The 16764-nt window shown below is 49.9% G+C and overlaps 4 protein-coding genes; 1 reads left to right on the top strand and 3 right to left on the bottom strand.

The window, feature by feature from the left end:
* The first annotated feature begins 891 nt into the window (after window positions 1–891).
* Window positions 892–3777, top strand: CHC_T00003243001 (hypothetical protein). Its single transcript, XM_005714664.1, has one exon. It carries the CDS (start codon window positions 892–894, stop codon window positions 3775–3777), a length of 2886 nt encoding a protein of 961 aa, XP_005714721.1.
* A 55-nt stretch (window positions 3778–3832) lies between these two features.
* CHC_T00003242001 (hypothetical protein) lies at window positions 3833–9190 on the bottom strand. Its single transcript, XM_005714663.1, has one exon. The coding sequence runs from the start codon at window positions 9188–9190 to the stop codon at window positions 3833–3835; it is 5358 nt and encodes a 1785-aa protein (XP_005714720.1).
* An 879-nt stretch (window positions 9191–10069) lies between these two features.
* Window positions 10070–10231, bottom strand: CHC_T00003241001 (hypothetical protein). Its single transcript, XM_005714662.1, has one exon. It carries the CDS (start codon window positions 10229–10231, stop codon window positions 10070–10072), a length of 162 nt encoding a protein of 53 aa, XP_005714719.1.
* A 58-nt stretch (window positions 10232–10289) lies between these two features.
* CHC_T00003240001 (hypothetical protein) lies at window positions 10290–12115 on the bottom strand. XM_005714661.1 is given in 2 exon segments: window positions 10290–10915; window positions 10916–12115. 1 exon segment carries the CDS (start codon window positions 12113–12115, stop codon window positions 10916–10918), a length of 1200 nt encoding a protein of 399 aa, XP_005714718.1. The 3' UTR covers window positions 10290–10915.
* Window positions 12116–16764: the final 4649 nt, after the last annotated feature.

The raw sequence follows: 16764 nt of genomic DNA, 5'->3' as shown, positions 1-16764 counted from the left end.
CGCGACGCCCACGTCCGCGACGGCGCCGTCCTCCACGTCATGCGACGCCCCGCCCCGGGCAGGGAGCAGCGCGAACACCGTCTCGCCGCCATTCGCGCGCGCAACGCCCCGCACGAGCCAGAGTTCACCTTTGCTACCTACGTCACGCACATGTTTAGCCCCCCGCACGATCTACACCCGCATCACCCGCGGGAGGAAGCCCAGCACGATCGCCGCGACCCCGCGCACGATCGCCGCGACCCTGCGCAGCCGGAGGGCTCCGCGAATCGCCAGGTGGAAGGAGGCCGCGTTCGCCGCCTTCGGGAGCGGGAGGACGGCCGTCGGCATCGCCTGGCACATCTTCGCGCACATCGTAACCGTCCGTTTTATGTGGTGGAGGAAGAGCCGGTTGTCGAGTTTGAGTGGCATCATCAGGGGTATGCCGATCGCGAGCACAATGAACGCGGACACAGCCCTTTGACGGGTGAGGACGAGAATCATGATCATGGGTCGCACCCTAGCCACGACCATGAGCAGGCCCCGTTCTTTGTGATTGAAGAAGGATATCTGCACGGAAACGACCATTCCTATGACCATGATCACGACCACGATCAAAGCGACCACGTCCACGACCACGACTACGATCAAAGCGACCACGTCCACGACCACGACCACAACCACGACCACGATCATGACCATGACCACGACTACGACCATGACCATGACCACGACTACGACTACGACCATGACCACGACTACGACCATGACCACGACCACGACCATGACCACGACCACGATTATGACCATGACCATGACCATGACCATGACCATGACCATGAACACGACCATGACCACGACTTTCACGATCATGAGCATGAGCATGAAATCACGCACGGCATTCCGGACTCTTTCATGTTCACTCAACACAGCGAAGTGTATCACTTCGATGATAACGAAGAAGACGATATTGACGTCGACAATGGTAGCGACCGCGGGCACTCTCACCGTTTCCCTCACCATCACCACCACTTCCATCCTCCCCATCAAGTCCAAAACGACAACCACGTTCACTACTTTACGTTTGGCGATACTAGTGAGGCCCCGCCTTCGCGCGATCCTCCCAATCACACAGATGTCTTCTTATTTCATCGCAGCAACAGTTCGAGACTCCGTTTTGTTGATCTACACGACGTTGTCGCCTATGTTCTACAATCGATTGGCCTAAACGATGCGGTCGCAGGTCGCGGTGCGACGTCCGCAGCGGCAGTTGCTGCGGCCGCCCAGCTCCCTCTGGACCGTTCTCATGCTATCGCGACTGCCCTGGACAGTGCCTGGTTTGAATCACGACGCGCATCGGCCAGCATCATGCCAGAGGATGACGGCGCTGATGGCAGGCAACCGTCCATTCCACGTGATGTTCCACCAGGATCTGATCAGCAAGCAAGAGGCACCGCCGCCGTTGAGGCCCTCTTGCCGCCCTTAGCGGGAATGCTCCGTGCCTTAGCAAACCGGATTGACGGCACTGAGGTCCCAGCTCTTTTCGACGGCACAGGACAACAGCAGGGACAGGAGCTTTTTAACCAGTTTGGCTCCCTTGCCGCTACTCTGGCATCCACCGGTGCATTAGTGTCCACCCTGTTGCCCTCAGAAGGCACACAACAAACTGGAGATCAGGCAGCAGAGCCCCAAGCGGAGATGAGGCCCAGCGGACCAGATACTAACACCAACCGTAACGCGCAGGGAATCGATAGGAGCAACAGCGAGCTGCGTTCTACACGGATCAATGGCACAAGCGCAGAAAACAGAGAGGGGCCGCAGACACCGAGGCACTCGTCGGGTGGTAACAATGCATCGCGCCCTCCAAGAAATGCGCAAACTCGTTCTTCGAGAGCGACTGACTCCGAACCGCCGAGACCCCGTCTCGGCAGGAGCAATCCGAGCACTGCGTCCTCCGTGAGTGAAGGGCTGGCTGCGAACGGGGATTTTGTGCTGCGAATGCTATCGTACTACCTTCGCTCCATATCACCTGCTCCTACAAATGGAATGGGGCCTCTTGCGACGGAGGGCGCTACTGCGGATTCTGTGCTTGACAACGTATACGGGAGCGGAGCTCGGCCAAGGCCTGAAGATTGGTGGCTTCGTGTAATCCAAATAGTCATGCGAAACCTTACTCCGCAGCAGTTTCATAGAGTGCTATCTGGTGACTTCAGGCCGCTGAATTCGCTCGAAGTTGACATTTGGGATGTCATCTGTGAAAATGTAGTTGGGTGTAACCCAACACGTGAGCGTGGTGATATACCATTCAGGAGTATATTTACTGACACGGTTTGCGAGGCACTGCATACTCTCACTCATGAGATTGAGGAGTATCACGGCATTAGCGCTGGACTCAGCGGAGGTGAGAGACTCGCCAATTTGTGTTCGCATGTAATGCCTGTTGTGGAGGATAAGATGGACGATTTATCAATGTTGTTGACCTGTCAGCGCGAGAATTCTGAGTTTGGACAAGATCTCTTGAATCTGTTAAAATCGACATGGGGTGAGCTATCGAACATCCTCGCCCGAGATTTACAGGTTGACTGGCAAGCATTGCTCGCAATTCTCCGAGCAGCTCTTCATGCCGTGGGCAAACAGGTGGTAGGGGAGTCATTGGCGGTTCTATTTCCGACATTCGCAAATTTATTTTCGAGCCGTGCAGAGTCCGTTTACAACGCGTTCAGAGAAAATCCAGAAATTTCCGATCCAATTTATCAACGGGCTCGACGCAGCGAGGCCGTTCTCACGCGCAGTGCGGGTTCCGACCGAGGCGGCGCGGTGATGCGTCAGAGAGCTTTCACAGATACTACCGCCCATGACGCAGAAGATCTTACCGACGGCGATCTATCCGACCTCCTTGACGTCAGTGCAGCTGAGTTTAGCGAAGACATGTCGGACGGGGACGGCTCTTCTTGTTGTCGTTCCGACGCAGATCGAGAGGGACAGGCCAACGCGCTTCATGCGAACCGCCCCCGGATGGCTGCAAATGACAGTGATGTGGAACTTACAACTGAAGATTTTGATGATCTTGCTGCCCAACTTGATGCGGAATATGCAGGCGCGTCCGACGAAGTGCCACGAGCAAACACTATTCCCGCCCCAAGCGCCGAGGATATGGATATAATTGCTCGTGAACTTGAAAAAGAACATGCAAATTCTAACCCCAGCGCATCATCGACTTCGGAAAAACCGACGCGCATCCCAACAACAGGCGTGAAGAGAATGGCAGGAATGTCTTCGTTATTAGCAGCATCAATGAGCAGACCTGGTTTTGCCCCTGGTCTCGGAGTAGGTGGCGGCGCAGGGGCCGCTGCAATGAACAGAACAACATTTTCGACAGCGAGATCTGTCCCTCGAACGTCAAGAGGCCAACCATCAATGATACCCCGGGATGACTTCGAGACAGTATTGGGTCCACAAGATGGAAAGACGTGGCGGCGAGTCGTTCATGGAGACGAGGCCAAGGTCCGCTCGTCTGTGAAAGGGCCCTTAAGTAGGGGTTATCAGAATAAGAAATCCTCAGTACCGTCCCTAACCCTAGAGACAGCTGCAGTAATGGCTGTGGAGGATGCCAAGGCTGCAGCAAGGGAAGCGCAACTATCTGGAGAGGCTACTGAACAGCTTGTCAACGTTGTGCGAGAAAATCGATCGATGTATTTACAAGAACTCGAAAATGCTATTAGCTCAAGATTAGCCACAGACCCCGACTTTGATCGGGAAACATTTCCGAACGCCGCCGCAAGATTTTCCAAACCGGGCTAGACAAGCACTGAGCAAGCCCACCAAAACCGCTCTGACTGCGTATGGAGGAGAACAACTACAACCCAGCTACATCACCCTTCCGTTTCAGAGTCGAAATTAAGGGTCCTAAGTACGTCTGAGTATATCTCTCCGTGAAGAAGCCATGTTCTCGGTTGTGTTCACTGATAAGGTTGTGAGAGAGTTCGTGTGCCATAACGCTCCACCAGAACGCGTAACACTCGAGACGATAGCTCTTCTTGGTCCGATAGTGCAGATTCACAAAGTACCGAATGTTGAAGAACAAGCGCTTTGCTGAATTGAAGGCCACAGTCGGACCGAGGGGTGCATGATAGATAGCCACGGTGTCCAGACGTAGAGAGTAAACCTCACATAACCTCGAAAGGACAACCATGAAGCTCTTTACTGCGCTCCAGTTCGTCGCCAGAAATGTTTTGGATACCTCCGAACCTAGCGTTGAAAACACAGTCATTGTGGCTGGTGTCCTTGACGCATCGCTTGGTCCTGTGAACAACTCCAAGTCTTCGACAATCGCTGCATCGCAGGTCAAACCCGCCTGCCCCATGGCCTCCGGTATCGTGCCTCCGGACTCATCCGCCGGGAAATGTACTTTTTTCTGTTTCGTTGATATATGTCGGGTTGATCCTACTGATTGTCGAAGCATCTCTTGTACTCCTTCATGATTGGCAGCGTCATCAACATGTCCGGCTGTAGAAGGTCGAGAACCTTCTTTCCGCTTTCCCCCTCCTTGTGATGGACCTACGGATCCCGGAGGTGTCTTTTCACTAAACCGAGTTCTTGTAGATCGGGGCAGTCCTCGCAAACCTTTCACAGCTCGACTCAACAGGTCTCCCTTCTGCTTTTTCAACCCGGGCACCTGTGAGTCTCCTGATGTAAATGACTGAGAAGGATTCAACTTAGGTTGTGAATGGGGCTGTTCTTGCTGTTTGTTGGCAGATAGGAGGTTCTCTCTACTCTTGATAGGTTTCCTCTCTGGCGATGCCTCCGGCTCAGGATTTAGCGATGGATTCGTGGACGACTCTTCCACCTTAACAGGCTGGTCTTCAGCTGGATCTTCAGCATGAAGTATGCGATCGACTGGAAACCCACGCGCGCGAAGTTGATCAAGGGGTGCTTCAAGAAGTGACCCAATAAAAAACGCGTCCTGCACATCACACTTCTGGAGAATTTGACTTCCAATGACATTTCCAACGTGAAACCAATCAAGCCCTTGAGTTACGAAAATGTAAAACTTTCTCTCTCCTCCTTGTTTTGTTGACGATGGGGCTCCAGTCACATCCTCTCCGACGTATCCTGTACATGTGGTCTTCTCAATGCTCTCCTGTGACCCATAACAATACTTTGCGTTGATTCTTGAGACCTCGTAAATCTGCAGTACATCATCAGAGAGCAAAACAACTGCATCTTTTGATAACGGCTGAGACACTACGTTTGAAACCAGCAAAGGCCTTCTCTCAGAAATCCTTCCCCAAAAACTCTTTGTGAGCTCAGTTGAAGGGTTTTGTCCACCGTTCGCCCAAAAATTTTGACGGACCTTCTGAGAGATGCGGGGAGACCCAAGGCTCTTATAGAATATCTCAATATCAGATTCCTGAGGTGCTGCAAGAAGTGTGAACATTCGGGAATAGCGAGAGTTGTCAATGATACAAATGTCACATGCCTTTGCTAATACGAACTTATTTCGATCCTGAGTTTCTGAGTCACCAGATTGAATATCAAGGCGTGTTTCCAAAGTCTTGGTAAGCTGAATCGATAAAAGGAAGGGAGACTTTTTCATTTGGGGAGTCACCTCTCGGTACGGGGGGTTGGCTGCGATCCGTCGCAGCAATGCCAGATACTTAGAACTACCTAGTTTTGCCAGTACTCTATTTGGAGATGACAAGACCATGCGAAAGAGATCTTCTGTCGATGGCTGCGATTTAACGCCCATAGTAGCCAGAAATGGACTGAATCTCCTGACGGGGAACAGGGAATTAGTGAAATCCTCGCCGTCACCACCATCTCCAGAAAAATAAATTTCCCTCGGAAGAAACCAAGTCATGCCGTCTCCCGTCTCTTGAGGGATAAATGGTGTCTTGGAAAGATGCTCTATCATCTCTCGATCAAGTTCAGTGGCCCGTGTTGACAAGTATTCAAACACACGTTCAAACGCTTTCAAAATTTCGTCGGTCTGCGATGTTTCCTTGGCCATCCTCATGGCATCCCCAACGACTGAAATAAAATGAGTCCCCAGCTCCCTAGAGGTCGGCTTTGTCGCGCAGCGAAGAACTCGGTCGTAACCCAGCCGCTTGCCTTTTGTGAAATGTGAATCCAAAATAGGAAAACCAAGACAGCTGCATTCCGCGCTTGAAAAACAACTGTTTGGGGAATGGAGTTCTATTGTTCTCTTATTGGCACGCAACGGGTACTCGACTGTTGCCGGTAAAAATTTGCGCTCAAGATAGTTCTTGTAATCGGCTGTGTACGACCCACCTGCGACAAGCTTCTTGCATAAATAGTCAATACCATGTCTCCGATCACTTTCATCCAATACCTTCACACTCAAGTGCTTCATCAGTTCCGATAAAGGTACCTCAACCTTACAACCAAGCTTCACCAAGAATTCACCGTCCGGTGAGTCCTCGCGGAGGGTCTCCGAAGACCACTGCAGCGTCTTTACAAATGGAAATTTGCCTACAGCCTCATTTGGTAAGTACAGTTCTGGAGGTGCGAACGTTCTCGATTTATCATTCACTGCGGGCAAGTATTGCGTTGACCTCAGCTTCTCTAAATCACTCGTTGATAGATTTGTGGATCGCAGAAAGGTTATTAGGGGCTTGGGATTGCGATTCCACTTGAGCCGGTCCAGCTGAGAAAACAGAAAATCAATAGACACTGTCTTTCGAACGCCAATGCAAATGAGGAAGTCTTCTGAAACGTTTGCGGGGCCCAAGGCGGCCGATACGGTCTGAAATGTACCCAAGCCACGGAACATACCAAGCTCGGCAGATCTCAAGTAAAGATCGGCCGGGACGTCTGTTTGGCATGAAGATGCCGGCTGGCCATCCACGGGAACACACCGGATACGCGACAAGGCTCGATGGAGAACTCTTTCATACTCCTTCTGGAGGTTCCCAGAGAGCTTTGAATGCTCACGGCTCATCACCACTAACACTTTCATTCTGATGTCGTTGTCCTCAGACCTTCCATCTGTCAAGCATGGATGAGTAGCAACATAGTGGGCCCAATATTGAAATGGTAAAGGGGAAAACCAGGACACCAAGTATTTGTCGGTCAAGATTCGGTCAGGAACGACATCCAAAAGCTCTTTCGGAAGGACGAATGGTGGCATAGGCAAGTCAGAGGACAGCATGGTTTTGTCCAAATAAAACTCAATGTCGCGAAACGAGATGGTAGCGTCCACTCTTTCGGTTGTCTCGGTGCCGGCGGCGATGCTGTCAGCGTGTCCTCGCATAAATGAGATACTTTGTTTGAGAACAAGACTGTATGTCGCAGCAGACGTGTCGGCTCTTGAATACCTCGTCCACCACGTCAACAGTCGAACTATTCCTTGAGTGTGCAGTGGATTTGAACTACAATATTTTACAAGGTCATCCATATTCAGACTTCGGCATCCTGCAACGTGCAAAAGATAGTTTTCTGCATTCTTCAATACAATGTTGCGAACAACTCCCTTCTTCACAAAACCTTCGATACCGTAATAAGGAAGCCTGGCGTCTAGGCCTCTCACCATCCCACTTTTTGTCAATACCAAAGGAGAAACTCCTGGGAGGCAATTTTGGAAACCGTTGGCCAGTACTGTACCAACCAAAGCATCTGGTGTAGACGGTTGTGGGGAAAACGATCTCATTAAGGAAATTGCGTCCTTCTCTTCTTTCGATAATGGTCTCGAGTCAGGGGGATGGAAGACATCATGTCCCCCGTTGCTTAACAAATCTGACGATGTGATCGCATTAGCAATTTTCTTAACGCCGCTCGACATGAACTTCGCAAAGCTAAACAACGGATTAGAAGATTCTTCCAGCACCTTGCCACCTGCAGATTCACCCTCGCCCGCCGACTCAATGCCAGTGCGCGAATCAGGCTCCTTCTCTGAAGTCTTCTCCGTCTCCCTCGCCTCGTAGGCGAGTCGCTCTGGCTCCGTTTTGGCATACTGCTCGCCAATGTAGCTCATGGAATGTTCCAATGTAAGCCGTAAGACTATTCCTGCAATTGCAAGTAGTTCGCAGTTGTATATTCGCAATGTCGGATCCTGAAAATCAATGGCTTCTCGTTCCACCGTAGGGAGCAGAGGAGCGGCCAAGTGTGCCGCCAATCCCGTTGTTTGTGATGTCTTAAACCCGATAAAGACGCGCCCCGCACCCATGCCAGGTGAGAAAGCACTCGTAATCTTTGTAGCTCTGCTCTTTTTCTGCCCGTTATCAGATGAATCATTGGCATCAACGAAAACCTCAATCTTGACTTGTGAAGGCGCGAGTTTCTTCGTTACTCGTTGCATGCGACGAGCCATATCTGACGGGACTTTCGTGTCTGCCAGGGCAGAAACGTATCGCGCCCTTTTCACGCTTGAATCGCCATCAAAATTGACAATGATCTCGACAAGGGTCTCTGTAATAGAGCCATCGGAGCGGCCGAGGGTAAAGACGTGCTTCGGAGAGGTGGTCACGGCCCCATCACCTTTCCACCAGTTGGAAGCTTTTGGAGGTTTGATGATACGCGGCTTATCAAGTTGACGCTTCGAGATTGTTAATCGCCGCTTCCCATCCACAAAAACCAGAATGACGTTTAAACATGATGTAAAGGTCAAACTTGAGCACAAGAACTGGCCGAATTCGACTAAATCCGGTACTGGATACGGGTCCCTACTGCGCAGAACAAAACTGGTCCATTGATCCACAGGACCCGGTGCTTTGCCAATCTTGACCCAAAGCGCATCTCCCTTCCACGCAAAGGCCATTGCTTGACCCCCCGATACGACCATGGGCTCCTCGCAAATTGAGAACATTGTATACGCGCCGACACCAAAGGCGCCTACCTTAGACACATCTGGATTTCCCTCTGCTATTTTGCGCATACGGGCCCAATCCTGGTTGCGAAAGGGGAGGCCATCGTTCTTGTACACGACTTCGGTGACTAGGGCTCCACTTGGGACGGGGCACGTAGTGAAATGAATCTCTGCGGTGGTGGCTTCGGCGTCATTGGAATTCTGCAGAAGCTCACGGTAGACGGCGCCCGCGGAGGCGTAGCGGGCGAGGATTTTGTCGATGAGGGCGCGTTGGTTGACCTCAACGCGGGTGTCTACTCCGGTGGCGAGGACAGCGCTGCGAATGGACTCGAAGGCGCTTGTTACCTTCGAGTTGGCAGCGGCTACGTGGTCCCCTGCAGAGGAAGACATGGCGCTCGAGGGTGTGTTCAGCGAGAGCTATCTCGGAATCAAGTTACTCCATGGGGATGATGACTGGGGGTGGAGGAGGATGCTGTCTCTGGGTATGGGTGAGAGACGGGGGGGCCCCTGTGCGGTTCAAACGCCGAGGTGGCTGTTACAAGTGTCATTGCTGGACGCCTGGTTCGGGCGACAGAAGAGGCGTGGGCCTCTTGGATTGGTTGAACGGGAGTAAAAGCATTTCCAATAATTTTTTCAACCAATACATTCATGCCAAGTTTCAGGGTGCTTGCGTGCTAGCACACCGGCCCTCAATCTCAATTGGTGCTACTGCACAATATCATTGCTGGACATGAACTCAGCACCCAATCATATGCTTTGTGGTGTAAGAATAGGCACAGCATCCAATGAATTCTCGAAATATTCTCGAAATGTTCTGTAATGTCAGGGAATTTATTTTTTTTGCATTCACTGCGCACCATCCTAAAATATTCCGATTTTTAACCTTCCACTACCAAACTCGGCATTCCCGTCACCGCGCCATCTTCTGCAATCATGGCCGCCACTCCAGCCCCAGGGGCTGCGTCTCGGCTTCTCTGTCTCCTACCCGAACACTTCACCAAATCAAACTCTTCGCCGCGAACTCTTCGTGCCAACTCTTCGTGCCAACATAATCCCTCACAGGGAATAGACGTCACCTGAGTACCGTACAGTGCGCCCTGCTGCATCTTGCTGTACATGCCAATTCTACCCAATCCGCGCACACGTCAACCGCTTGCAAAACCCTCAATCCAACCGCCCAACAAATAACCAGTTGGTCCCTATATAATTCCAAAACAACCCCCCCGCCATGGGGTACGGCTCCGCAAACGAAGACGAGCGCATGCTAAGCTACTCGCCCAAACAAGTCATGACCGCCGCACCCGTCGCCCCCTCCGCCTCTTTGCCACCCAACATCGCCGGGGGCCCCACATCCGCCCATCCGTCAGAAGTCAAGCAACCTGACCCGGCCGCAGTGTCCCGCGCATCCCCACATGTCGCCGTCGACGTCATGGGCCCGGCTACCGCAAATCGCTTCGTCTCATACGCCAGGCAAATCTGGCAAGATTGCCGACCATGGAAAGAATTTTATTCCACCAAGGAACTCTCCCGACCTCACTTCCACGATCTCAGTGACCGCTTTGCTGCCAATTTGCACGACTATCGCGCCAATTATCAAGTCATTGCTGCCTTTTGGCTCGGCATCGTCTTGCTAGGTAGCATTCACAGTCTCCTCTTTGCGGGCCTTGGTTTCTGGTTGCTGGAAAAGTGGTGCACCAGAGTGGCCGCCAAGAACGGCGGTCATATGCAACATAAGCACAAGATCACCGCCGCCTTTCTTGCCTTGCTTGTCGTCTGGCTCACCTCAATTGGCAGCTATACCGTCCAGTCTCTCATTCTCAGCAGCATATCCATCGCCCTTCACGGCATCTTCCATACGCCGGATACTGTCGAAACGGAGATAGCCACAGTGTGATATCAGCTTTGCTTGAATCTCATCTTACCATTCATGTCGCTTCTTCGCACTCGTTTCTAATCGACCGCACCACTCATCACACATTCTCTGCATCGACGCCAATGATGCTATGTACATCACACCCTGTCTCTTCGTTTTAAGTCCTTGTTTACTCCGCGCTAACCATACTCCATAAACTTCATGGCGATCGTTCTGCTTTTGCGGGCCTCTCTGTCCATGTATCAAGTTTGACTGAAAAACTCTTTCACGTAATTAATCTTGTCCTCCGCTATGTTGAATACCGGGTCCACTTTCTTCACCTCATTCTTCGCGTCATGCTTAGCTTCACCGAAATGCTGCGCGATGCTCAATCCGCTCAATGCGTAACACGAATGCATTAAGTCGCGCGACGTCCCAGGCTTGTCCCTGAAACCCCCGTTTTCAAGTTGTGCACACTCAAGCACATACCTCTGCAACGCATCTGCATCGAATAACTTCGACATCCCAGCAGGTGCTCTGGCCTTCAATCCCAGCAAAGGGAACAAGGATCCGACCCAAAACGAATAGCATGAGTCCACAAGCTTGTTGGTGCGACCTTGGAAGCCCCCTTCATATGCCATCTGGCGCATCACGGCCCAATCCAACAGCGCACCAGTATCAACAGCATCGAGCTCATCTAGGATTACAAGGGTAGCCAATCCGCAGAAGGAATTACCACCATGCGATTCAGCTCCTGGTTCTCCCCCCAATCCCCCGTCAAATCCCTGAAGGCTCTTCACATACGAAGCACATCCACGAGTGATTTTCTCCGCTTCAACCCCCTTAAGTAAGCCAACTATAGACGCAATACATATGGCGCAATACATTGCACGCACATCCGTTTCTCCACCAAAACTGACTCGGAACGAACCATCTGCTTGTTTCATCTGCAATATAAAACGCAATAGGGATACGCTATCAATCGACATGAGGGCTTCCTCAGTCCCCAACCCGCATAACGTCATTATCACAGAAAACGACGATGCCAAATGAGAAGATTGACCAGGCCCCCCACCATACCCTCCCACTACTGGATCCTTAAATGTAGCGAGGTGCTTGACCACCATGGATGCTGTTGGAACAGGAATTGTGGCGCCCAACAAATTTAGCGAATGCACAATCCAAAAACAGGACCAGCCTTGGAGTACGTCAAAAGACTCGGACCCACGCGGCAAGTATTGCAGGTGACGCATCAGCCATGACACATGTTTCTCACGAAAAAGCACCAGTGGTTTCTCAGGCGGCCTTGCGTGACGAATGTCAAATACCCTTTGCTCAACGTAGTGCTGTGCGTGCCAAGTATCAGAGAATATATTTTCATGCTGCACACGCTGAACTCCGAAATCGGTAAGCTCACGCTCTGTCGGGACTGAAGGGGGGTAACTTGGTGTGTTGGTAGACATTTCTCAGAAATGCGGGAATGAACCTTGCCTCTCAAGCTGCGATAGGATTGCAAGAAAAATAGTCTGCGAAGTAAACGGAGATGGTCGGGGCAGAATTCCTGCTCTACCTACTGTAGTGTCTAGTGTCTACCCTTCCCCGGCAGGGTAATTTGGAAAAAAGGGTAATTTGGAAAAAAGGGTAATTTGGAAAAAAGGGTAATTTGGAAAAAAGGGTAATTTGGAAAAAAGGGTAATTTGGAACGCAGCTTCAAAGGTCTCTATGCACACAATGTGCACAGCTTTGCACCAATTGTACACGTGTACTATTTTAACTCCCTCAAAACCTGCTTGTCACGCCCAAAAAACACGTTCCAAATTGCCCAATTTTCTGGAATTCCGGCAATGTTGACCATTAACAATAGATTTGGGTAGGTTCTCACGAGATCCAGGCACATGAAGAATTGATAGGCTCATTTTATCGACTAGAATACAGTGCTTCGAATGGCGCCTGTTTTGGCGATAAAACCCTTAAACAAGTACTTTCTCCATTTAAAAAAGAGAATGCGTTCCAAATTACCCTGCCGGGGAAGGGTACTCGAGTAGTGTGTATTGGATCGTTGTCCTCATACTGTATCAGAACAATGTTTTTGGTAAACAACTTTGGTATTGCCGTAGTCAATTTCTCTCGCTGGAATCAGTTTTATGGTAATATAGAGCTTACGCCAAAAAATGAAAAATTAATTGGCAAATTTCAGCAACCCTGACTACAGAAATGTGATACAGAATCGTAATGAATGAAATCTGAAATTCGGCTTACGATGCGATAAACCCTAGTAATAAGTTTTAAAGTAAAGGGGGGTACCCTAAATATGGAACGGGTCCCTTAACGGCGGAACAACGTAAAAATTGCAAATTGTATTCTTCAAACCTGATTCTAGCCGCGCCGATTCTCTCGAAGTGATTTGGCGGTGCCCATTGCGGTACGTACAGTAGATCTTCTTATCAGCAAGGCAAAAACGTAGCCCAGCGTCTCATCAACAAAGACAAGGTCTTTTACGTACAGCGTTGGTCTTGCAGACAGTTGTTTGTGTAACTACTTATTTACTGCACGTTTACACAATAAAAAGATCCTGCTCATACACGAACAAACACTAATTTTCACATAAACAACGAAAATCCACAAAACTAAATAATTCCACTATTACTCATCGAAATCGTCGACAAAGTCGTCTTCGACGACTTGCGATTCTTGCAACATTGCACCTCCACCTTCTTGAAACTTGCTGTGTACGGTCTGAAAATCCATGTTCATGCGACGAGCCCTTTTTGCACGATAGTTAGCCTGTGTTCGCTTGCGATTTTCCACAAGCTGGTCTCCAATTGCGCGTCGATTGCGCTTCACCTGCTGATAAAACGAGAAATCTTAACAACGCAGCGGATGCATCTGTATGAGCGCATTTGTGAGCGCAACCGAAAAAATAAAAAATCGATCATACAGCAGTGCGGACCAGCGCCATTTTCTGGCCATTAATCCCTATAACGTGCACTGTCTTCCAAAAAAATTTCAACAATAATTCAATCGGTGGAATGCTTTCTGTTTGATGCCATCTGGTCACTAGTGAGCTCGCCCTGCCTTGGCTTTTTAACCGGGTACAGAGCACGCAACGTCTCTGTCGCTCCTTCATAGCCTTTGTCAAGAAAGCAGGCCCAAGAATCTGGGTACTGTTGGGCCAACGGTAAAACGTCCGAAATATTTTTTCGTCATCCTGTTTCTATAACTGCGCTTCGTGAAAGTTTCTCCTTTTGTAAAAGATGTCAATGTCCGACACAGCACCCGCGTAGTGCACACTCAGTCCGATAGCAAGTCCATTTGCGAGGACAGAAACCTCTGTCTTATAGCCGTAAAGTTTATGCTTACCGCTAAACATTGACTTGGCATCAGCCTGGTTTCCGGCAGTCCGGTTGCTTTGTTGAATAGTGACATCCGTGGCGTACCACGCGAGCTTGTACGTCTTGAATGTGTTCTTCTTTTGCAGCAGCTTGCTCATTGTAAAATACTCTGCGATGCGAGGAATATACAGCTCTTGTACAATTGGTACAATCGCCACTAGAAATCTCACTATGAGTCGCTCAAAGGTCGGGTCCTTGATCTCAAACATGCGCCCCAAAAAATCCCACCGACCGCCATGTTTTATCACCACCAGAAGCATGAAAAAGCAGTCTTTTGGTGTCTGTGCGGTTCGCTTACCCCTACCAGTGTTCCAATTCTCGAGCACATACTGGTCTAGGCGAGTCCAGATTGATGAGAGCTCAGAGAATGTCAAGTTGGTCATTTGGTGCACCCCCGCTGTACCACCCTGTAGCATAAAAGAGTCCAGAATTGGACTGTCACTGTCGGCATCGCCATCCGACTGACTGGCGATAGGTGCCGTTTCGAACTGCGCGAATTCTTGTTCGCGCGTTGCGGCAGCATCAGCAAGGAGGCGGAGGGCGGATGCCACGTTTTGAGTAGAGGTCGGAGGCATTGTGTTCAAGGAAAGAGGCCGACAATTTGGATGTAGATCGTTGCGAGGAGATGTTTGGGAATGGTGTGGATCCGATTTGTGGCGGGCTCGATCTCTTGCGACTTTACTGAGTCTTCACTGTATTTACAGTGTCGCGACGGAAAAACAGGAGGATTTTTTCAACAGTTGTTGTCCACCAGAATTTACCGGTAAAAAACTGGTCGCGCAAATCTTTAAAATATTTTGCATTTATTGTGTACTTGCGGCATGTATGCCCGTTTCGTGATGTCGTTCCTGATTCGGTGAGGGTATTTGTAGAAGATCTACTTCTTCGCTGTAAGTCTGTAACTGAGACAAAGGTCTAGTAGTTCTATCCAGTGCAATCTTTATTAAAACAAATCTGACTATTGGACTCTGCGTGGCACGTTCCGTTAAAACAGACCATTCCGCCACCCAAGTCTGAATATTTCCAAAATGGGGGAGTTGAACACGATGCACACCATTAGACCTCAAATGAAGTAAACCCGTATTTGCGAAAAGACAGCATGAATACGCAAAGAGGCTGGCTTTTCATAAAAACGTTGCTGACTGCAGCAAAGATCTGCACATAGGGTAGGAGGCGCGGTGCAACTTCACATCTAGTCCTCGCGGAGCAGGAAAAAATTCTGTATAACTACGAACAGACAGGTGATGCTCATCACCGACATATCTCAAACGGTTCATATGGAGGGGTGTGGTAAGTGATCATACCTCTGACATCCTGAGAAAACATATCTTTTAGGCATGATCAAAACAAAACTGCTGAACGAAATGGCGGGAACTGTCAAGCATTGTTGCACCGGCTTAACATTTCCAAAAAATGAAAAAGACACAAATCTGCCACAGTTTTTCTTCTCCTCAACCCCTACCCAGAGCCCGTCCTGGACAAAAAACCCGAATCGCTCCAAAAACGCCACTGAGAAGTGACTGACAACTCAACTGCCTTTGCAGTGAGTACAAGTGTTTATCATATTCCATCTGCTACTGTACGAAAGCACTACTCCTCAAGAAGACCGAAAATTGCCTCACCTCCCTCCTCGTGATGGCGCTGCCCACTAAAGTTCCGGTACTCGAGTTGCGCCTTCTTTCTTTTCTGCGCTGTGTCGATTCCAATCGTATTCAGACGATTCTTGTATCGTCTAAATGCACATCCATCATCATCGCGCAGTGGATGCCACTTGATGTGCATGTTCTTGAAACAGACACTTAGGCGAAACAGCACATCATAGCTCTTCTCTCCCCATCTGCACTTACTGCCGATGATATTCCAGAGCACGCATTGCCTGCCGAAGTAGTTCTCAACTAAAATTCTATCAGAAGAAATTCTTGCATTTGCGCGTTCTTGTTCTGAAGTCAGGGCACCGTTGCGGGGCTTTTTCTTGGGGAGTACGGCCCGTACAATCTCGGCAGCTCCCTGGTAGCCCTTGTCCATGATAGCCGCCCAAAAACCGTGAAACTCCTCCCCTAATGGACCGATGTCTGCGATATCCATATCATCATCTGCTTTCTGAAGACACATGCGATGAAAGCCAATGCTTTAGCTGAATATCTCTATGTTTGAGACTGCACCAGGGTAATGGCGCGTGACGTTAACGTCAAATCCATTAAGTAGAACGGAGACTTCCGTTTTGAATCCGTAAAGTTGGTGCTTATTGCTGAAGTGCTTTTTCCCTTCTTCATGATTACCAGACGGGCGGTTGGTTTGCTGAAAAGTGACATCTGTTGCGTACAGAGCATGGCGGTTGTGCTTGAACGTTGTTTTGTTCTGAAGCAGACGCGTCATTTTGTACTTCCGTTCCCACTTCTGCACCACCTCACGGTAACGAAACTCTTCGACCATACACACAAACGCCATGGCCACTCGCTCAAACGTCGGGGCTTTCACTTTGAAAACTTTTGCGACAAAAGCCCAATTGCCACCATGTTTTATCATCGTCAGGGTCATGAAAAGAACATCCTTTGGTTGATGTCTAGATTTGCGGCCTCTGCCACAGTTCCACTTCTGTTCAACATGTGCTGCAATCAAACTCCATATGCCGCTTAGCTCCGCGAGCGAAAAGTTTTTCATTGCCATGATTCCGGCGGCACCGCCTTCTGCAAACAATTGGTCGATAACTGGGCTCTGAA

Source organism: Chondrus crispus, genomic scaffold (genome assembly GCF_000350225.1).
Source record: "Chondrus crispus Stackhouse genomic scaffold, scaffold_180, whole genome shotgun sequence".
Taxonomy (NCBI): Eukaryota; Rhodophyta; class Florideophyceae; order Gigartinales; family Gigartinaceae; genus Chondrus; species Chondrus crispus.
This window is presented reverse-complemented; position numbering and strand designations above follow the sequence as displayed.

Excerpts from the sequence above, each read along its gene's own strand:
- CHC_T00003243001 (XM_005714664.1), top strand. The coding sequence starts at position 892 with ATGTTCACTCAACACAGCGAAGTGTATCACTTCGATGATAACGAAGAA.
- CHC_T00003242001 (XM_005714663.1), bottom strand. The coding sequence starts at position 9,190 with ATGTCTTCCTCTGCAGGGGACCACGTAGCCGCTGCCAACTCGAAGGTA.
- CHC_T00003241001 (XM_005714662.1), bottom strand. The coding sequence starts at position 10,231 with ATGACGTCGACGGCGACATGTGGGGATGCGCGGGACACTGCGGCCGGG.
- CHC_T00003240001 (XM_005714661.1), bottom strand. The coding sequence starts at position 12,115 with ATGTCTACCAACACACCAAGTTACCCCCCTTCAGTCCCGACAGAGCGT.